The following is a 20,986-nucleotide window of genomic DNA, read 5'->3' on the forward strand; positions in this document are numbered from 1 at the left end:
ACAGCCTATCCTTTGCTAACTACTTTGTTGCCTTCCTACCTTCCTTTTGGACCTCTTGTTTCCTTCTGTCCAATTCTTAACCCAAATTGGATTGTTTTTAACCCAGCATTTTTAAGGGTGTTTATTCGCCTTCTCCAGACCGGGTTGCTCAAAATTCATCTGCCTTCCTTCCATTCATCCCACTGTCATTGTTCTTTAAGTTATTTGCCATTATTCACTGAGCCTGCAATTAAAAGGTGTACAGTACACCTACATTTGGCTCACCAAGTGAATGGAAACAGCCACCTTTGACAAATCCAAACAAACAAAAACGCATGACTGAAGGGAAGCCATTGCGCATGCTGAGCCCCTCTTGTCACACGCACCACTTTCATCATTGGCCCCGGTGGCGCTCTCGTGTCTCGCAGGGGATAGGTGCCTCCCCTCCCCGCTCTCGTGTCTCGCAGGGGATAGGTGCCTCCCCTCCCCATCTCCCCCTTTCCCGTCCGTTGCCAAAGCCTGCTCTGCAACATGTCATAAGGGCCTCCGCACATGCGCAAAATTGCATAAATAAGAGCCTCTGCGCATGTGCGTGATGCAAATGCCACTGCGCAACAGACATGGAACACATGGCTTGACGGTCTTTTGATGGAAGCATGGTGGCTTTTCGTAAAACAACATGCGAGGGGTAATTTCAAGGACTTTTGATAATACATTTCTTCCAGAAGGTTCTCCATTATAACACGATGACGTCAATGCTCTTCCTTTCTCCCCCCCTCCCCACTCGAAAAACTGACACAACGCCCTTAAAGGTAGCACAACAGCATGGTGATTATTCTTACCAGCCCAACGTTTTACGCCGAGTAAACGCGGTTACATGCCCTTCACGCGTACTGTCGGAACTGCCCCGCCGTCAAAAACACCATAGAGGACGGGGGCCAGCAGCCAACACGCAGCCACGGCAAGAGAGACTTTTCAGCTCGACGTGAAGCTGGGGCTGCGTCACATGGTCTCTCGAACACCAATCGGAGGGGCCAGCTTGCGTCACGTGTCTCCCACGACCCAATCAGACGGGCCGCTGGCGTGTTTATGCTGGTCTTTTCTCGGCTGGTATGGAGGGAGGACGAGCGAACTGGCTGCGATGTTTTCAAAAGGCAACGAAGAACGTCACACTGCCGTAGGCAACGGTTTACGTCCGAGCATTTCCCCCTTTTGGAAGCGGGGGCGGGTTGGGGTGGGGGGGGACGAATAACTGTTTCACGTCAAGCCACCCACGGATGAGACGACGGCGGCCAACGTAGAAGGTAAGGCTTGTTGTTTATCCCCCCGGACGGCAAGGCGAAATCGTGCTAGTTACTGTTAGCCGCCGTGTGAGCGCCAAGCTAAATTGACGTACGTACGGGGGAACGTCTTTTCATGTCCTCTGACGTAGGGCTGCCACGTATGGTCATTTGTATTCATTAGCACCTACCCTAACTTGCGGGTCGGATATCTACGTCGGGCGTGGAAGAGCTGAAATGTCTCCCCAATTGGGTAGAAGAAGTCGTGGAGCTAGCTCAGATAGCTTCCTAGCTGGGGACGAGAAGAGGGAGGGGGGGGGGGGGGTACACCACTGGTGAGGATCTGCGGTGGTGCTGGGGGCTTTTGTCTCGCTGTGCTGGGCTTGTTTTGCCCTCATGTTTGACACAATAAAACCGTAATGGACCATGTAGTAACATGCTAACTGTATCCAGATTGTTATTACTCAGCGTAATGTCAATTCAGTGGACATTTTAAGGCTTAGGAGCATAACCCCGCACTTGTGTTTAGGGTGGGCGCCGATCTATTGACAAAATGGCAAATGAAATGTCCTTTTAGATCCTTTACCATACACCATTAAATAACAGGAGTGTGATTTTGATTCCCAGTCACTCAGTCCAGCCTGACTGTGACATGCTGGGGGTGTGTTGCCTGCCTCCTAATACAAAAGGCGCCCGACTGTCTTTTTTACATGGCGACTACTCACACAAAACGTCTGCCTGCACTCTAAACTGTCACTTTAGGGGCCATAAAAATGCTCAAACCACCAAGGCTGTAGGAAGGGCTCGGCAACACGGCAATGTGAATTGGTTCTGCCGTGCTGATAGAAAAAGCAAATGACAATCACATTATTCAAAACAAATTGTCTGGGGTTTGCTTTATTTCTCCAGATACCAAGCAAGCTTCAGAACAGATTTCCTTTTGGCACAATGTTGTTGTCAAAGCATACGTGTCAGTCACTTTCAGAAATTAAAATTGTACATATTTATCAAATTACTATCGTAAAATGAAGCATCTGACTGCATGGTTCCCTCAGTAGGCATGCACGGTGACTTCGGCAAAATATTTAGGCCTTGGAAGCACATACCTCGGGTCCAATGGTCCCAATACGTAGCTAAATAAGCATTTGCCTTACTTGGAACTAAGGAAGCTGCAAAAAAAATCATAAAACTGATTCATCACCCAGCATTGTGTACTATGTTTATGGCACGAAAATAACGAATGAAATGTGCAATAGCCCCCCCACCCCCCAAAAAAAGTATCGGTAACTACAAGGTTTCCCCTTTTCCTCTTTTCTGGAATATCCGGTGCTGGTTCGAACCTTTCTCCTGTGTGTATACGCTATAACCTGGATGCCATACAAGGATAATATAGCCGCCAGACCGTAAGCCTCTTAAGTTGGAGAATAGCCCGATGACCAAGGGACAATTACATAAGGCAAATGATTTCATTGCCAAAAGGCACGTTTTGTTGAGTAAATAAGCATTTCTTCTTCACATTAGGTGTCAAATTGCTTCACTTGCAAATCATCATTACTATTATTTTAATCAAGTCATATCTTGATTTTTATTGATTTGTCTTTTTTCCTCCTTTTGAAAAACACCTGCAAAATTTGAATATAGATTCTGATTCGTGAACCTCGTTTTCCCCTTCGCCATCTTGCTTGCTTTTTTTTTTTTTTAGCCCCTGGATGTGCTTTGGCACACAGAGGGCTTTTAAATGGTAACCTTCGTCAGACCCCAATGACGTCACCTTTTTGCTCAAATACATTTAGGAAGTTGCACGGCGCCTCTCGTGAAAGCAGCAGAGCGCATGCCGAGACGGAGTCAGCGTGCAGCTGTGCGGAGAGGCCTCGCCTGTGCGTCGGCGCGGGAGGAGCGGAATGATCACGCAACACGGACTCACTCGTAGGGCTCACCGGCGGCCGAACGTGCGGCGCAGAGCGTGTCGTACCTCGTCGTGTGAAATGCCGAAGCCACGCAGACGTGTTGCCATGCCTTGATCATTTGACAGACTGCGTAGAGAAAAGAGCATTGCGGCACCGGGCGGACGAGAAAGCGACTAAAATCAAAAGCAGTAACGAGCAAATCTCGGACTTCTTCGGACGGATGAAGTGGCTTTGAAATGCTCTGCCGTAGGACTCGCGTGATGACTCCGAGTGGTCGCCTCGCATCCACTTGCGATCCTTCCAATACGTTTGAAACACTCGTGTGTGTTTCCTTTTAGCCAACCCGATGTGCAGTGGCCGATCCTGGACTGCAAATATTTCCCCCGATACGTGAGCCCCCCCTCGCATCCCACGGCTACATCCTAACCTTTTACTCTAATGCCCAACTTGCCCCCCCCCCCTTTTTTTTAACCCATAATCGCCAGCAAAGGCATCATTGTTCTTGTCCACCGCTTGCATATCTGAGCATTAACCTACATTCTCACCCGCCTTTTTTCACAACGGAATCGTCACTTATTAGTATTACTTCGAGAGTTTCACAAACCCAGTAATGAAACAGGAAGTTGAAGCACTCAATTCAGCACCCATATTTTTATTGGTGAAGGGAAAAAAACTTGGCGGTTATTTCATATGTTTTGTCAGTGTAAAAACCTCCATCTCCCATCCGCGTCACACGTGTATTTGAACAAAAGGCCCGGTTCGATGTTAAAGAGGCTAATGTGCTAATTGTAGTGTGAAGCTGTCGTAGTAGTAACCATTTGAAATGTTATCGCAGTTAATTGGCGAGGCGCTTTTATCACTATTTGGCCAGGGCGGAGGTGCGTATTGTCCTCCCATGTGCTGTTTAATCTCGTATGTTGTCCGAGGCCAATTCCTTTGTGTCGTCTTGACAGCGCGCCTCGTGAAAAGGCACACATTTTAAAGCGGCGTTGGCCCGAAGCCCCGAGTCACGTCACGCCGTAGGAGCGTCTTTGTTGCGGCCCCGGCCCCTCTCGCTCTCGTCTGGCGTAATCGGGCTTTTTTCTTTCTTTTTTTTTTGCGCCTGCCTTTGTCCTGCTCCTCATTAGAGAGTCAGTGGTGGAGGAGGGGGCGGCGACCGGGAATAGATGCGCAACCCGCCCCCTCTGCACCCTTACACCATCATTTAGCCTGTCGCCATACAAGGCGAGAACCATGTGACGGTTGTCGCAGCCAGCACGCCACGCCCCCTCCCTCGTGTTGTCGTCACTATCGCAATATTCCGTCTGCGAGGCCGTCGCCGCGATGCTTTTCCTTTGTGCCGCCGTGTCATCGGCGCTGCTGCGGCTGCTCGTCCCTGCGCTGCGTGTCAGGCCCCCGCTGCTATTCTTAGCCCTCGTCCCATGCCGCAGTCGCAAGATCAGGTTACTACACTAGAAGCGCTTTTCATGCAGCCGTCGGCAGGCCACCCTCCCAGCGTGGCGCCACACAGCGCAGCTTCTCTCTTTTTCTTCCTTTACCTCCGCCAAGGGCGCCGCTCAAGGCTGTCATAGTGACCGGCGTTCACATCTCACCGTACAAAGCTTAAAATCCAAATACTGCAGCTTCACTCCAGGACACAGCGGTCAGTGCCTTCATGTTTGAGATCCGGTCCCATTCTTGGGTCCTTCTACCCAAGCGGCAGTTGAATGAGCTCGCACCTTCACCATCGCATTGTGCCTGCTTATAACGGCGTTGTAATCACACAACAGATATTTACTTATACAGACGCCATTTGTGAGAACTTGCACAACCCATTCAAGATCCGACAACGTTACGCAAATCCTCTGCATTTTGGCCCGTGACCCGATGTGGCCTTCGTAAAAGCAGAGAGCCCGTGTGGCCTGTTCACACGCTTCGTTTGTGTGCTCGATGGTCATTTCAAACGGCCTTCAAATAGCCACCGCGCCAAGATTATTTTGTCCGTGTGAACCGTGTCCAGGTTTGATCCAGACTCGAAACGACTTAAGGTAAACGGCGACACCCCTGATGATTGTAGTTGCCAGCCCCCACTCCTAATTCTAGTCCATCTCGCAAAAACCTGACCGCTGCTTGAAAGCTCTGCTGATATTTTGCGGAAGTGACATGTGTTTTTGCAGAAGTCTCGCGAGACTTTCTTTTTAGCAGCTTTCCCGCTTTTGTATCTGTGATGCACCATCGCCGCTTTCTTTCCTTCAAGCAGACCCGGGTAGTACTGTGCTTCATTTACTCAAGTAACTTTTGGGTACCTTTGACCAAAATGCATTTCCTGCCCTTTGGTTTCAGGTGCACGATGAACTCGCTGGGCTGGAGCTGTCTGGGCTAGTCGGGTGCCACACCATGGCCAAACCCGGTAGCGACAGAGATGGCGCCATGGTGGAAAAGCAAGCGGGGAAGAAGGTAGTACGCTCTTCTGAGTTTGAAGTGCACAACGACTTGTAGCCTTAAATGTCAGACATTCATTTGCTGGCAACATTAAAACGTCACTGGCGTATTTATAGCCACCGCCATGAAATTCAACACGCCGTATCCCTTAATTATTGCCTTCTGTTTTGCCGCACATTCCATATGTCACGACTTTTTTCCTCCCGCAGTCGACGGTCCCCGCTTCGGCTCGCCTGCGCGTGCGTCTTTCTTTTCCGAAAGCTCACGGGTAACCTCGACTTTGTTTGGGAGGGGGCGCTCGGAAAAGTCTTGCGTCAGCGTTTATTTTGGAGGCAAATGTTTGGTGACATTTTGCACAGATCCTGTCAACCTGCCAGAGCAGAGGTGCTGTTGAAAGCAAGAAAAGATTAGATAAAGGATATGGGTGACTTACTTTTCAAAGTAAGTCAAGAGATGGAAAAGCTTATTGCAGTTATTGCCCATCGTAAAAAAAAAATATATATATATGTATATCAGAGCGTCTTGGGAATTTTTCCAATTCCACTCGCATTGATCCAGAGGGAAAAGAAAAAAAAGAATGATTTGGTGTGCAGCTGATTGAACAGTTTCAAACATTGAGACTGACAACAGTGACATGTTTTTTCAATTCTGCCTTTCCAACAGTGCAAAGACAAGTTGTCCCCATTCACCAAGACGCCCAAGCTGGACCGGAGCGAGTTGCTGGCAAAGGAAGGCAAAGTCAAGTCTTCCATGAAGCGCAAGCTCTCCTTCACAAACAGTCCGCCCCGGACCACCACGGACGAGCGAGACTCGGACACCGGTAACCACTCCTTACTTAGGCTGCCGTGTGACCTCAGATTGTCTCCCTAGTTTGAGCTTCGTCGCCATTTGTTTTCTTGACCGGCCGTGATAGAAAGTCAAAATGAGCAATCGGTATGCTTTAAGTTAAGAATAACACTTAAGAGTCATTAGAGACAGCGAGGGAGCTCCTAAATTCCGGAGGTCCTTAAAGGCACCGTATGTCTGGCTGCCAGAGCCAGAGAGTGAGAACAAAGAGGGCTTGATTTGTTTTTGTTGTTGAACTCAACGTCTGCGTGGCTCTCAGAACCTTGCGATATCTTTTTTTGAAATGTTCTATTGCTGCGAGCTGTGTGAGAAAATGCTGCAAATGTCACAGGCAGCCTCCCTCAAAATAGCTAAAAGGCCAATCGACCGCAAGGTTTTATGACATTATCCGTCATTGTGATTGAGGTTGTCATCCCACCGCCATAAATACTCCCTGCGTTCATTTTCAATCCTGCAACTGTGCCCAGCTGTTTTCTTCTTTTGTCCACGTATGAGCTTTGAGGGCCGGCGGTCGGAAACGGCTCCGACGTGGACACGCCGTTGTTCTGCTTTTTTTTTTTTTTTTTTTTTTTTTTTTTCTTGCTTTTTTTTTTTTTTTTATGAGGATGGGAGATTCTCAGAAAGGAGGCACTCTTTTTTGCTTCCATATGGATGCAAAGTCGAGTCTCTCATGGAGTCTCTCTCTTTAGCCCGTTTGCAGCATGTTTGGTTTTGATGGAAACGCTGCAATTACAGTGAAGTGCGCCACGGGCGTTTTACAACGCTTCGCTTTCATCTTCCCCGGAGGCCGACGCTTTGTAAAAAACGTGGACGGCGCCTCCCGGGCTGATGATGAGATTTCTCAGAACCGCTTATGGGGTCTCATCTCACTCCATTAGCGCAATGATGTTTTGGTTGTCTTTTAACGCGGAGGTCAAACGTGGACTACGACCCAAACTGGTCACCGCTCGATTGGTGTGCGTAAATAAAAATGACCCGAGTGGATTACTAGTCACTTACTAAGGCCGTGTAATTCTGCACCATTTTTGCATAATTTTATAATAATTTTATAATAAAAGGTGTCCCCAGGTACAGTCATAAAAACAAAACTGGCTCTCATCAGGACAGTCCCAGGTCTTATCCGAGTTAGCGGCCTTATAAAGCACAAGTTAGCGGCACCACAGACTGGAGCTCACCTAAATGCTTCGCAGAGCTCAAGTGGCACACGCATCTCAACATCAACCGTTGGGAGGCGGATCTGCGCCCATCTCTGCTTTACGGGGTCCGACCGCTGCAAGGAAACTGTGTCGACGCGAGGACGACAACAACAAAAGGAAGTGAATAACTTGTGCCAAGAAACGCAAACAATGGACAGTAGACCGCTGGAAATCCGTTCTTCCAAATGGGAAATTGTTGGCTCTCGTCGCCTCGAAAAAGGTGAGCGGACGGTTCCCGCGGTGATGTACGGAGGACTCGGTGCAAGGTCGTGGGGATGCTTTCCAAATCCAAGGCACACTCAAACGTTTGACTGCGACTGTACGACATTTGGATGGCAGCCGTTGAAAATGGAAACATCACGGAGGGATGATGTTGTCCGCTGCGTCGCTGCCCCTCTGCCGCGCGCCGCCATGACTCATACATAATGTGTGTACGTGAGCAGGGCGAGCGTTTTAACGTGGTGCTTTCCCACGATGCTTTGCACCGCAGATGAGTCAGACCCAGGCCAGTCCGCTGAGACCTGGGGTGAGAGATTAGCGGCCCCTTGCCGGACGTACGCAGGTAATCATGCCGCTAATCATGCCGCCGCTGCTGCAGCAGCAGCAGCAGAGTCTTTTTTTCTATCTCCCTTTTTCCGCCTCGCCCGCCTGCCGCAAAAACACAAGCTCGTGCGTGTGTTCACCCCGCATCTGCCCATGCATGCGTGCGGGGGGGGTAGGCAGCCTTTTTTTTTTTTTTTTTGGGACCTCATACTTGTAATCTGCCTGTAGATACAAGGTGGAGGGCCTTTTGTCAACACAGCCATCTCTGCCTTTGTAAAGTCTGATGTGGTGTTTTGCTTTTGTTTGGCAGATAAGGATGGACCAGATAAGAAGAAAGTGAAAAAGGAGGCCGGGGGCAAGAAGTCGCAAGCTCCCAACCTTTTGTTTGGCTACCCGCTGTCCGAGCGCAAGCAGATGGCTCTGCTCATGCAAATGACGGCCAACAGTCCAGGTCTGTGCACTCGTCGAGTTGAAGCAGAAAAAAAAAATACAGCTGTTATTCTCTGGAGTACCACTTTCCTTCAATTCGACCGTCTAAGCTCTCAATCGGTCTGCCCATCAAAGATTCCACGCCCAGCCACCCCTCGCAGACCACGCCGGTGCCCAAGAAGGTTCCCAGCAGCGCCTCGTCGCGGCAGAAGGACAAGGTCAACAAGCGCAACGAGCGTGGCGAGACGGCGCTGCACATGGCCGCCATACGGGGTGACGCCAAGCAAGTCAAGGAGCTCATCAGCTTGGGAGCTGATGTCAACGTCAAGGACTTTGCAGGTAGGACCCCAATGGCAAACTTGAGCAATGAGGGGGGGCAGAATTTGTTTGCTATTTTGGTTTCATTTGTCCCAAAAATAAATGTTTTGGTCTGTCGAGCAGGCTGGACCCCGCTTCACGAAGCTTGTAACCTGGGTTACTACGACGTGGCGAAGGTGCTAATCGCAGCCGGCGCTGAGGTGAACACGCAGGGTCTGGACGACGACACGCCTCTCCACGACGCGTCCAGCAGCGGCCATAAAGACGTAGGTCCTGCGCCAATCATTTGCCCAGATGGCGTTTACTGTGGATTCATTGCGCATCCCGCCATTCTGGTCCAGATTGTGAAGCTGCTCCTGCGCCACGGCGGAGACGCCTTCCAGGCCAACAAGCGCGGTGAGCGGCCGGTGGACGTGGCCGACTCGGAGGAGCTGGAGCGGCTGTTGAAAGGAGAGGCAGTGCTCTCCGAGCAGGGTGACAGCTCCTCGGGTGAGGAAAAGACTTCGCCACGGTGCAAAATAGTGAAGGCCGCTCACGTTGATCCCATTTGTTGATCCCATCGCAGACTCGGAGGATTCGCCATCCGTCAACCCGTCCAGCGTGGACGACTCTGACGCAGAGAAGGACTCTGACGCTAAAGCTAAGTCGTCGTCGTCGTGCAACCCGGACCTGGACGAGTACGAGTTCAAGGACGAGGAAGAGGAGGAAGACCTGAGTAAAGTGCTCAATGACCGACATATCCTGCGGCGAGAATTGCGGCAGAGGGAGAAGGAGGACAAAGAGCACGGCGCTGTGGCCGGGAAGCAGAGCGCCAAGGGGGAAGCCAAGTCCAAGAAGCCCAAGATCCCTCGGCTGCACTGCAGCTCAGACTCATCCAGCGACGAGCGGGAGAGCCTCCCCGACAGGAGGAACTCACCCACCTGCTCGCAGAGTTCGGAGGGCATCAAGGTAAAAAAAGACAGCGGCGAGCAGAAAGACAAGGGCAAATTCAAGAGGAAGAACAAAAGCCAGAATAAAAACAAAGAAAACCAAGAGGACGGGAAGGAGAACAGCAAGACGCTGGTCCTCCAGCTGGCCGCCGCTGCGGAGAGCGCGGACAAGGGGCGCGAGGAGGACTCCTTCAAGATGTCCTTCAGCCCCAAAGACGACTCGTCGGTGCACCTCTTCCACTTGTCGGCCATCAAGTCACCCAAACTCAACCACGGCCTGGCCGACAAGCACGCGGCGCCGCTCAAGCAGGAGAACAGCTCGTGTCCCACCGACGCCATCAAGTACAACCACTACTCGGACGTGGACTTCTCCACGGAAAGCTCCAGCGCCAAGGCCCACAAGCACAAGGAGAAGAGCAAGCACCACCAGCGTGATGGGGAGCGCGACGACGCCCGCACCAGCCCGGGCCCGCTCGCCGGCGTTGAGGGCGCCGCCGCCGCGCGCAAGACGGACGTGGATGTCAAAGCGGCCAAGAAGCACAAAGTCAAACATAAGGAGAAAGACAAACACCGGAGAGAGTACGAGGCCGAGTGTAGCCGTCACAGGCAGAAGGAGGTCAGGAGAGACGGCCACAGGAATCTGGAGTTTGACAGAGAGTTCTGGAAGGAGAACTTCTTCAAAAGCGACGAGGCGGAAGACACGGCGGCTACAAAACGCCAAGCGGAGGAGCACTGCTCCCTCCAGAGGATGTGCGGCGACGGCAAGGAGGACAAGAGCGCCAAGGAGAAACATTCCAGTGGCAAAGACAAGCGGCCGAGGGACGAGCGTGACAAGGAGAAGGCGGTGAAAAAAGAGCGCAGGGAAGAGAGGACCAGAGAGCGCGACGACAGAGCAAGCGAGCGCATTCCAGATGCCGAGAGCAACCAAAGTATGAAAGAAGAGACGGAGGAGACGGCCATAACTCTCGCTGCCGATCAGGAACATCTGGAGCCCGCGCGCGACAAAACAGACAAGCGGCTCCCGGGAAAAGAGAAGGAAATGGAAAAAATGGAGAAAAGGCATCCGGACAAGGAAAAAAAGCTCAAGTCGGAGCACGCCAGCAGAGCTGAGCCGCAGAGTCAGTTGGAGCGCTGGAAGGAAAAAGAGCGAGCCGGGCCCGCTTCCGCCCACTTCCCGGGCGATAAACTCAAGTCTCTGTCCGCCGCCAAGAAGCACGAAGACGGCCGAAAAAGTCGAGACAAGCGCTCCGATACGGATCACAGAGAAAAGGACCGCGCGGGTTACGACAAGAAGCCGTCGGAGAAAAGCTCAGATCACGGCAGATCCGATCGCTCCAAGGACTGTGAGCGAAAAAGAAAAGACAAGCTTAAAGATGGGACGCTTTCCTCCACTTCCAATCTGAAATCACTTCTGGAGGAGAAGAAGTCTTATCTCTCTGAAAGTGGCAAGTCCTCATTCACAAAATCCAAAGAAGAGGCAGCGGGGAGGATGCCGGAGAAGGATCGGGACCGGAGGGAGCGAGACAGAGATTCGGACAGGCACAAAGACAAGGAGCGCCACAAGGACCGTTCCCAGCAGAGCAAGGCCAACAAAGTCAAGCCCAGCGAGACGGAAGGTGAAAAGGCCAAGCTCAAACCTCCCGCCGCCGCCGCCGGAACCCGAGACACCAGGCCCAAAGAGAAGCGCCTGGTCAACGATGACCTGATGCAGACCAGCTTTGAGCGAATGCTGAGCCTCAAGGACCAAGAGATTGAGCAGTGGCACCGCAAGCACCTGGAGAGGATTAAACAGAAGGAAAGGGAGAGGCTCAAACTGAGATCTCTGCCGGACCCTGCCAAGCCCAGGCCCAAGGACCGGACTAAGACGGACACGTGCTTCAGCAAAGAGCTCCTGCGCTCCAAAAGCTCCGAAGCTTCTGACGCCCACTGCAGAGAGAAAGCCCCGAAGGACGTCTCCGCTCTCAGGGCTGTGTCCCTAGACGGAAAGAGCCTGCCCTCCATCGGCGCCAAGGTCATGTCCGCAGTTGAGAACTGCCTGAGCAGATCCCCACGACCCGAGGGTGAGCACTGCAGCCTCATGTCCAGGTCCGTGTCCCTGCTTTCGGTCGCCAGCTCCGAGGACTCCTGCCAGGCGGCCACCTTGACCCCTAAGCACGCGGAGTACGACTCGGACGTGAACTTGGAGCCGGCCGACACGCAGCCCGCCTTCCTGCAGTCCTCCCTGGTCATCCAGGCCGCCAGATTGCCGGCCGCTCTGGACAAGGACTGCGTCGTTCTTCCGGATGCGCACCGGCCGACACTTCCCGGCAGACACGAATCGCCGTACCTCAGGGCCATCCTGGACGAGGACGCCAACGTGTCCACTGAAACCGGGGCGACAGACAGTCCACCGAAACCCCACGCAGAGGCTCCGAGAACAAGGGAGACGTCAACAGAAAGAGAAGAGGTGAGCGTCGGCCAACCGTGTTCAAACGCCGAGTCGCTCGCAGAGTGTAAAGATTCAGCTGGCGGCTCCTCACCCAACAGAGAGCCTCCAAGTCTCACTCTCTGCGGTAGTCCTGCAGCAGAACTTTCTGATGCCGCTGTCCCGAGGGACATCCCCTGTCTGGAAAGTCCAACTTCACAACCGGAAGCGACCAACAGGGACTTTGACCCGGCATCTCTGTCGATAGAACCGCCGGAGCTCACCAACTCTGAAAGCCTCCAGCCCGTGGATCCTGTCCTCGTGAGCAGACTGCCGGTGGACTCTTCTTCTTCAGGCCCGCTTGCGGATCAGAATGAAACAAACACCGACGCGGATGGTGCAGAACACCTTAGTGCCGAAATTGTCCCTGAGAGCGTCAAGATGGAGGTGACGGAAAGTCCAGTAGCCTCCACCAGCACCACCAAACCTCAAGCAAGCTTCGAGTTTAAATGTCTGCAAGAGAATCTGGATCCCAGACCTCCCGTTGTAGTCACTCCGATGGAGATGTCGGACGACGAGTCCAGCGCGACAAAGGATCAAGAGATGTGCGATGCACAGAAGTCTGAAAACCAAGTTCCAAGTTCTTCACTGGAAGAGCAGCTGACTACAGAGTTATCCTCTGAGTTATACATGGAGGCGACCCCCTCGGACCGGAAAACCGAGTCCTCGTATGAAGACTCCAGTCTGGCCGCCATCCAACCGGCAGGCCACAGTGACCTGAGTAGTAGCAGCTGTAGCAGCAGCGGCGGCAGCAGCATGAGCAGCGGCAGCAGCATGAGCGGCGGCAGCAGCATGAGCGGCGGCGGCGGCAGCAGCACGAGCGGCGGCAGCAGCAGCAACACCTCGGGCAGTTCGTCTCCCCAGTCCGCAGAACCAGAGTCGGACTGCTGCGGCACCAAGCTCAAGCTCCGCTCCTCGGATGAGGAAGCGGACCTGCACTTATCGCACCCGCGTAAAAGGAAGATGCCCAAGCCGCCTTTCTGCCAGCCGGGTCCGGCGCAGGAACTCGAACGGGAGAGCGGCGAAGCCGTGCAGCAGCAGCAGTCGCTCGCCGCCATCGTGGCCTCGGTCAAGCTGGAGGAGATCGAGCCCTACCAGACAGAGCGCGCCAACCCTTACTACGAGTTCCTGCACATTCGGAGGAAGATCGAAGAGAAACGCAAGGTGCTGTGTAGCGTGGCGCCGCAGCCGCCGCAGTACTACGACGAGTACGTCACCTTCAACGGCTCCTACCTCCTGGATGGGAACCCGCTCAGCAAGCTGTGCATCCCCACGGTAAGTCCGCACAAACGCCGCTAAATGCAGACCTTGAGTTGAAAGCAAGCAAATGTCCTGGACAGATAACTCCGCCTCCCTCACTACCCGAGCAACTGAAGGAGATGTTCAAGCAGCAGGAGGTGGTCCGCATGAAACTGCGCCTGCAGCACAGCATCGAGAGGGTGAGGCGGCCGACGGCATACACTCACGCTTTCCAGCCACCTTCGTTGCTCTTTTTCGCCAAGTCGGTGGTCGCACACGATCCGTCGAGTCTCGCGAGATCCGCCCACGTCACGCTGCGGTTGTTTCTTCTCTCTGCGCTCTTAAAGGAGAAGCTGATCGTGTCCAACGAGCAGGAAGTCCTGCGCGTGCACTATCGGGCGGCGAGGACGCTGGCCAATCAGACGCTGCCGTTCAGCGCCTGCACCGTGCTGCTGGACGCCGAAGTCTACAACATGCCCCAAGACGTCCAGGTGCGAACCGCCGGAGCCACCGGGTCGAGCGGCGGCCCGCTTGACGCGAGCGTGTCTCCGTTGCAGAGCGACGACGGCAAAACGTCGGTGAGGGACCGATTCAACGCCAGGCAGTTCATGTCCTGGCTGCAAGATGTCGACGACAAGTTCGACAAGCTCAAGGTCAGTCGCCATGTCCAGACTTGAAAAGTCATGCTTGGTGATTTCTATTGATTTCTATTGATGGTAAATACTGAAAAATGAAATGTGCGTTGTGTATTTCCCAGACGTGCCTGCTGATGCGGCAGCAGCATGAGGCGGCGGCGCTCAATGCCGTGCAGCGGCTGGAGTGGCAGCTCAAGCTACAGGAGCTCGAGCCGGCCACTTACAAGTCCACCGGTATCTTCGAGATTCCCGAGTTCTACATCCCGCTGGTGGAGGTCAACGACGACTTTGACCTCACGCCCATATGAGCCGAGCTGGCAGCGGCAAAATGCTCGACCGGCGCGGCGAGGAGCACTTAGGACTCCCCCCGGCCGCTACGCGAGACCCAAAGGCCAGTAGGGGGGGGGGCGCCGAATAGGACGCTGAAGTCGACAGCACCACCATCGTGTCGTGTTAAGCAGGGTGACTTAAAAACGCGCACACGTCAAAGTTGTGTGGATAATTTTGTGTACAGATTGTGCTCTTAATTTTTTTTAACTTATTTTCTACATACAAGAACTTGTGCATTTGTACATAGCAAAAAAATGGTGTAATTATTCTTATTGTTTAAGAAGCGCTGTACAAAACCAACCCAACAAAAAAGTACTAGATATTTTGATTGTAAATGTCTCCTGTTTTAATGGACCAAAGTGTTTGTTGTTTTCGGCGTGTTTTCCTCTTTGTCTGTGACGTCCTCGTGTGCTTTTACTCTGGCTTTTTTCATTTCTGTTTTTACTCCTTACACCAGTGGTTCTTAACCTTTTTTCCTTGTTCGCACCCCATTCAATTCACCAACCAGTTCTCGCACCCCTAACCCTAAATAATTATTATAATAATAATTGGTTTACTTTACAGCTATAAGGCTTAATTAGCATTATCCCTAATGCCAATTAACACAATGATTTCTTGATTTCCAGAATTTTTCACTTTTTTTGGTTACCTGACCATTATCCCCGAAAAATTGTACATTTCCCCCAGGGTATCCTCGGAAGCATTCTCGCACCCCCGGTTAAGAACCACTGCCTTACACAATTTGACACTGTGCATGCCTTTTTCGCCGCCCCAATCTTTTTTTCTTCCCATATGTACTCACCTTGTGTGTGTTTGTGCGCGTGCGTGCCATCCCGCGTGTGCGTTCGAGTCCATAGAGGAGAGTGAGGGTGTTTTAAAAAGAAGACAAAACTTAAACAGTTTCAACGTGAGATCACAGCAAGAAGCTATTTTTTCAACATAATGCCTTTTGATGAACGATAGTTCTAAAAAACGTCTATTTTGATATTTACTTGTTACAAGACCTGTACATACTTGTAATATATAATTGAATAAATTTTATTTGTTGTGAAACTGAAGTTTGATTGTGCTGTGATTTTCCTTTTGTTTTTCGGGAAGTTTTTTAAACCAACCTTTAAGAGAGAGAATACAGAAAAACCTTGAATCAAAATTGGAATGAAGTATTTTTTTAAATATATATATTCAAATGTGTTTATGGAAAAATAAATGAATAGGAAAATAATGATATTTAGTTTCAATATTTTAAAATTATTCTTACTGTTTTAAGTAGAAATCAGTTATGAAGTATTTCTGGAATTATCCTGGAAAGTTTCATTTACAATATGGAATGAATGGGGACATTTTAAAATGCCTATTTTTATATTCACTTGCGTGCATACTTTTATTGTGATCTAAACATTTAATAATTATAATATGTCCTCATTTAAAATAGAGCTATTTTATAAATGACGTAAAAATATAAAGTCCGAGTTCCAAGCACGTCCAGTCAATTTGCAGTAAACGTTTTCCCCAGCAGGCGGTGCGCAAAGCTCAGTACTGAATTATGGCATGACTCGTATTATAAATTGGAAATAAAATAACAAAATACATTATATAAAATACACAACCAATTCTGACTTATATTCCCCGTCGAGGAAGTAAAATGACCACAAATGAAAAAGCAAACGGATATCGTGATCAGACGTCATCGGAAGTGGATTTAAATTGCCCAGCGGGTGATGTGACGTCACAGCAGGTCGCCCGAAGACAAAAAAGGCGGGAGGGGGCGACAATAACAATGGTGCTGTTTTTAGTTCCGATTCTTCACAACTTGTTGTTAGGCACGGTACTAGTGACACCCACTAATCGCCTTAGACCTCCCCCACCGCCCTCTTCTTCCTCCTCCTCCTCGTCGAGTCCACGCGTGGGAGCCAAGGACCAAAATGGAGCGTGTGCCTTTAAGGCTTGTGACTGACGCCCCGTGTTAGCCCGCACACACACACATACACTGTCCGAACCGAACCCGAACCACTCGAAAAGAAAAGACTTCTCAGCGCATCCTGGTGAGTTTTCTGCCGTTTTAAAGACTCGTTTCGAACGCACGTTGTGTGTGAGAATGAAAACAAATATGCGGGGATTTGATTAGTTTTATGTTTGAGTGGGGAAATGAGTGAAAAAGAAAGAAAACGAACATGTTTGCGTGGAAATCGGCGAGACTGAAGATGTTGCCAGATGTTTGTTGTTCCTTTTCTTCTTCGCCTCATTCCACCACTATTCTAGTTCTTCTACTCCCATGACCTTGTCTTCAGCTCTTAATACTCTTGTGTTGCCTTTAGTGACCGTCTGAAACAATTGTTCTTGAAAGTTGAATTTAATTTCTATCAATCTCCAAATCGAGTCAATTTCTACATATATACACTGAGTCTGGTGTTGCTTTCAGGGACAGTGTAAAATCACTAATCACAAATTCAGTCCAGTTGAAACTCCCATTTATTTACAATTCATTAAACCGTGTCTGTCTGTGATCTGTCCATCCAAGTTAGGCCACGCCACGGCAAAGTACGGCCCGGATTACACATCTGGCCATCTATCTGTCTGTCCACCCTTTTTGTCCACCCACCAAACCTTTTGATGGTTCTCCCGCCCGTGATGGTAGGTGTTCCTGTGCCGTGCAGGTGAGCCATCAGGATGAGGCCTGGTCAGCTGATCCGTCCCGCCTCTGCCGCCGCCACGCTCCTTGTCACCCTCCTCTCCACGCTGTCTCTCACCTCGGGCTGCAACAAAGCTCTGTGCGCCAGCGACGTCAGCAAGTGCCTGATCCAGGTAAACGGGCATCCCGCTCGCTGCTTTAGGCTCTGATACGACCTCGGAATGTGGAAAATTGGTAGCGTCTGTTTTGCTTGTGAAGCAACAGGCTGACAGAAGTAAGTGTCAGGTGTTAGACGGCAAACACCCGTCCCGGCATCCATAAGTAAGAGGCAAAATCTGATCCTTTCTGTTCTTGCCTTCCAAACGTAACTTTGAGTGGACGTAACTCCAGAGGTCACCTTATGACTTCATTCGGCGGCAAAAAAAGAGTGGCAAAGTAGCCGTGCCAACATCTGCCGGCCGCGTCGGGAGTTTGGAGCCTGCAATAAGTTGCAGGGCGGACTTTTGATCCAAGCTCACTTCCTTTTGTGCCACATGTGTGCGCCAGTGCATGATGGGACCCAGACTGAAATGTGATGTTGCCGCATGAGCTGTCCGCTTGGCTTTCCTCCATCCGTCACATCGAATTCACTCACAATCAACTTATGCCTGCTTGCGTGCATGCGTGCGTGCGTGTTGCAGAGATAGACGCGTGCATTGCGTGTTTTGGAGAGCGTTTGCGTGAGAGTCCGTACTGTGGATGATAGAGGCTTGTCATAATGATAATATTAGAACAAGAAAATATGTCAGATTGTTTTTGTGTGCATTTGTATTCCTTTGAGAAAATGATCGCACATGAAATTGCAATGGCAAATGTTGAACATTTTCCCATGGTTGGCTTTATAAATATTTAGATGTTAAAAATAGTCAGGCGCCACGTTAGTGCTCGCGCTAATTGAATCGGTCAGCGGCTTGTTTGGCCTCTGGATTCACTTGAGTCGCAACCCAAAACATCTGCCGCCCGCCCCGCTTTCCGCCCTCGCTGCTTCCAGGTGGCTTTTCCCCTCGCTTCTTTCTCTCTCTCTTTTTTTTTTCCTTGTGCCCGATGAGTCATCGGCCAGCGAGGCAGCCTGCGCGACCTCGCTGACACCAACTTGCTAGCTGTCAAGAGGCGCAAGGGCTCGATGCCTCGTTACGCCGCCCGCTCGCTCGCAGCTGCGGTCCAGACGCCTCGCGAGGCCAAATAAAAAACACTTCCGAGACAGCGCCAGCTTTCATTGGCGTGTTACGGTAAAATCCGGCAAGATTTTAGTTGGCGTTCTTGACTTTTTGGTTCATTTATTTTGAAAACCCTGAAGAGAATGCACTTTCTTGGGCTACTTTTGGGGCTTTTATTGTGAAATACGACGTGAACTTAAGTGCCGCCGTGCTTCCGTTATTCTTCCGACAGGATCTGTAAAGGTGGAAAACTATATCGAGTCAACCTTCTATCAGTTTGCTCAACGATAATTCAATCAAAATAGAAGCTCGGTCGGAGCCTGTTAGAAAGGCGGGATCGAAAAAGTGGGTGAACCTTCCGGAATATTTCAGCACCACCCCCAAAGTGCACCCCTACCTCCCCCCCTCTTGCTTTCTTTCTTACCCGAGGCGGAACAGAGAGCACATTCCTCCGAGTCAAGGTCACCGCTATGAGGGAGGCGGGAGAAAGAAGTGGGGGGAACACCTGGGGAAGAGAACATGGCTCCACTTTCCCCTCCTCCGGCCCCCGACTCCGCCCCATGCTGTTGCACAAAGCTGCAGAAGCATTGTTCCATATTTGGAGACTTGTAGAGTGTTGAGGAATGAAAACAAACATGCAAAGACAGAACAGGCAGAGCAAGTTGAGGCTCAGAGCTGAAGCCAACCACTCAATGTTGGGAATGGACTCACAATTCAAATCATGCTCTTTACTCCACCATCACATATGGGCAAGCCCAGAGTTCAACGTGTCAACATTCAAACAAAGCAGCAGCCAACCTAAGTAGACATCCCTCCCCCCCACATACGCTACAACGGCGAATGTTTGTATCCCCAGAACAAAGATGTTTCCCCCTCAACTCATGACTAAAAGCTAATTGAACCAGCATTTGGGACCTGGAAAGATGACTAACCCCCAGTGATACGTATTTATTTGTTTGATGAGTCACAATGTATTTTGTGATTGATCACACAGGAGCTGTGCCAGTGCCGCCCTACCGACGGCAACTGTTCGTGCTGCAAGGAGTGCATGCTGTGCCTGGGCCACCTGTGGGAGGAGTGCTGCGACTGCGTAGGTGAGCCACGCGCCCATGACTCCGCCGAGGGCAGAGAGTGTGCTCAAAATGACCTGATCATTTGTTTGAAAAGACGTGTAAAGTTAGTGGTATCACTGGATGCTTTGCTGCTGCTGCTGCCCAGGAATGTGCAACCCCAAGAACTACAGCGACTCTCCGGCCACGTCCAAGAGCACGGTGGAGGAGCTACACCGGCCCATCCCGTCGCTCTTCCGCGCCCTCACTGAGGGCGACGCGCCCGTCAACATGATGGTGGTCTCCTTCCCCGTGGCCGAGGAGCTGTCCCACCACGAGAACCTGGTCTCCTTCCTGGAGTCGCTGGACGGCCCGCACCGCAACGTCTCGGTGCCCGCCAACAGCATCCACGCCAGCTATGACGCGCAAGGCGAGAAATTTGCATCTCATGAGGAAATATGTATCAACAAAATGATTACAGATGTGGGAAGCTTGAGCCCATGAGGTTTGTTGCCCCAAAAAATAAATGGTCTCGCCTTTTTCTCCCGCAGAGAACATGTGCACGGTGGTGTACTTTGACGACTGCGTGTCCATCCGCCAGTGCAAGCTGTACTGCGAGTCCATGGGCGGCTCTAAGTACCGCTGGTTCCACAACGCCTGTTGCCAGTGCATCGGGCCCGAGTGCGTCGACTACGGCAGCAAAGCCGTCAAGTGCATGAACTGCCTCTTCTGAGCCTGCCCTGTCCGGCCCTGTCCCTGAACTGCTCCACGGGACTACAACCCCCCTCTCACACTGCCGTTTTCTGCCTTTTCAGTGTCGCTCTTTTATGTTCACGGCACCGGCGCTCAAAATTGATCGGACCGAGCTAAGCCAGCATTTGCCAACCGACTCAAAGCAATCCTGTTTCGACACCCGCGTCGCTTCTCCCCTCTGTTATGATGAAAACGATCCTAAACAGGCCGAAAATCCTCCGCCAGGCCCTGGCAATTTTCCGTCTCTTCAGAGCATTAATAAAGGCCAGGGGGGGGGACATTTTCAAAGTTTAGTCCGCAACCGTTACTTCTCACAGCGCGGATGTAAAAAAGGGTAAAAAAAACAAAAACTGGATATTTTGTTACCACACCGATGCAGGAATCTTGCGGCATCTCTTTATAAAAGACAAATGGAGATCAATTCCGCTGCTTTCTTGTATGGCTCCGATGCGCGAATCTGGCTGGGTCTGTGCATCAAAGACAATGCAACACTCCTGTGTTTTTTCCACGTAAAAGGCAACGTTGGTTGACTTGCATTGGTTTCTGTCAACTGCTCGGTAATCCCGCCATTGCCATCAGTCCCTGCAAATGTTTTTAGTCTGCTGTTGTCTGCCACTGTATAGTTTTCTATTCGTGTTTATTTTGACTCGAGGTGTATTTGATACTATATGATGTCTAATGTATTTTTACATGCTCCAATCCTTCCATTTCTCCCACCAAAATAAAACCTTTTGGTGACGTGGACTTCAAGAGACGCAGAGAGAAAGTATACCCGCGTGTGTGAGCGTGCGTACACTAAACTTAGCGACAGGAAAGGCATCATTTCCCGCACAAACAAGGCTG

General features: G+C 51.0%; 2 protein-coding genes across 6 annotated transcripts; both read left to right on the top strand.

The window, feature by feature from the left end:
- Nucleotides 1-63: 63 nt before the first annotated feature.
- Nucleotides 64-14,866, top strand: ankrd12 (ankyrin repeat domain 12). Of its 4 annotated transcripts, XM_037276852.1 has the most exons (15): nt 64-414; nt 454-1,283; nt 5,489-5,602; nt 6,251-6,407; nt 7,624-7,749; nt 8,120-8,191; nt 8,483-8,623; nt 8,737-8,940; nt 9,043-9,185; nt 9,261-9,408; nt 9,485-13,587; nt 13,653-13,751; nt 13,899-14,042; nt 14,109-14,204; nt 14,309-14,866. In XM_037276852.1, exons 3-15 carry the CDS (start codon nt 5,543-5,545, stop codon nt 14,492-14,494), a joined length of 5,679 nt encoding a protein of 1,892 aa, XP_037132747.1. In that variant the 5' UTR covers nt 64-414; nt 454-1,283; nt 5,489-5,542; the 3' UTR covers nt 14,495-14,866. The 4 variants fall into 4 exon arrangements, with proteins under 4 accessions (XP_037132747.1, XP_037132750.1, XP_037132751.1 ...); XM_037276855.1 differs by lacking the exon at nt 7,624-7,749; XM_037276853.1 differs by lacking the exon at nt 64-414 and having other exon boundaries at nt 448-1,283.
- A 1,422-nt stretch (nt 14,867-16,288) lies between these two features.
- On the top strand, nt 16,289-20,912 carry twsg1a (twisted gastrulation BMP signaling modulator 1a). 2 transcript variants are annotated; one of them, XM_037276688.1, is made up of 5 exons: nt 16,289-16,558; nt 17,171-17,318; nt 19,336-19,435; nt 19,560-19,820; nt 19,942-20,912. In XM_037276688.1, the coding sequence occupies exons 2-5, from the start codon at nt 17,184-17,186 to the stop codon at nt 20,121-20,123; spliced, it is 678 nt and encodes a 225-aa protein (XP_037132583.1). In that variant the 5' UTR covers nt 16,289-16,558; nt 17,171-17,183; the 3' UTR covers nt 20,124-20,912. The 2 variants fall into 2 exon arrangements, with proteins under 2 accessions (XP_037132583.1, XP_037132582.1); XM_037276687.1 differs by having other exon boundaries at nt 16,292-16,558; nt 17,152-17,318.
- Nucleotides 20,913-20,986: the final 74 nt, after the last annotated feature.

Source organism: Syngnathus acus, chromosome 17, assembly GCF_901709675.1.
Source record: "Syngnathus acus chromosome 17, fSynAcu1.2, whole genome shotgun sequence".
Taxonomy (NCBI): Eukaryota; Metazoa; Chordata; class Actinopteri; order Syngnathiformes; family Syngnathidae; genus Syngnathus; species Syngnathus acus.

Bases quoted from the DNA above. Each gene is read 5' to 3' on its own strand.
- ankrd12 (XM_037276852.1), top strand. From the start codon at position 5,543: ATGGCCAAACCCGGTAGCGACAGAGATGGCGCCATGGTGGAAAAGCAA. The intron at 8,624-8,736 runs GTCTGTGCACTC...TGCCCATCAAAG, and splicing joins AATGACGGCCAACAGTCCAG to ATTCCACGCCCAGCCACCCC. The intron at 14,043-14,108 runs GTGCGAACCGCC...TCTCCGTTGCAG, and splicing joins ACATGCCCCAAGACGTCCAG to AGCGACGACGGCAAAACGTC.
- twsg1a (XM_037276688.1), top strand. From the start codon at position 17,184: ATGAGGCCTGGTCAGCTGATCCGTCCCGCCTCTGCCGCCGCCACGCTC. The intron at 17,319-19,335 runs GTAAACGGGCAT...TTGATCACACAG, and splicing joins TCAGCAAGTGCCTGATCCAG to GAGCTGTGCCAGTGCCGCCC. The intron at 19,821-19,941 runs GCGAGAAATTTG...TTTCTCCCGCAG, and splicing joins CGCCAGCTATGACGCGCAAG to AGAACATGTGCACGGTGGTG.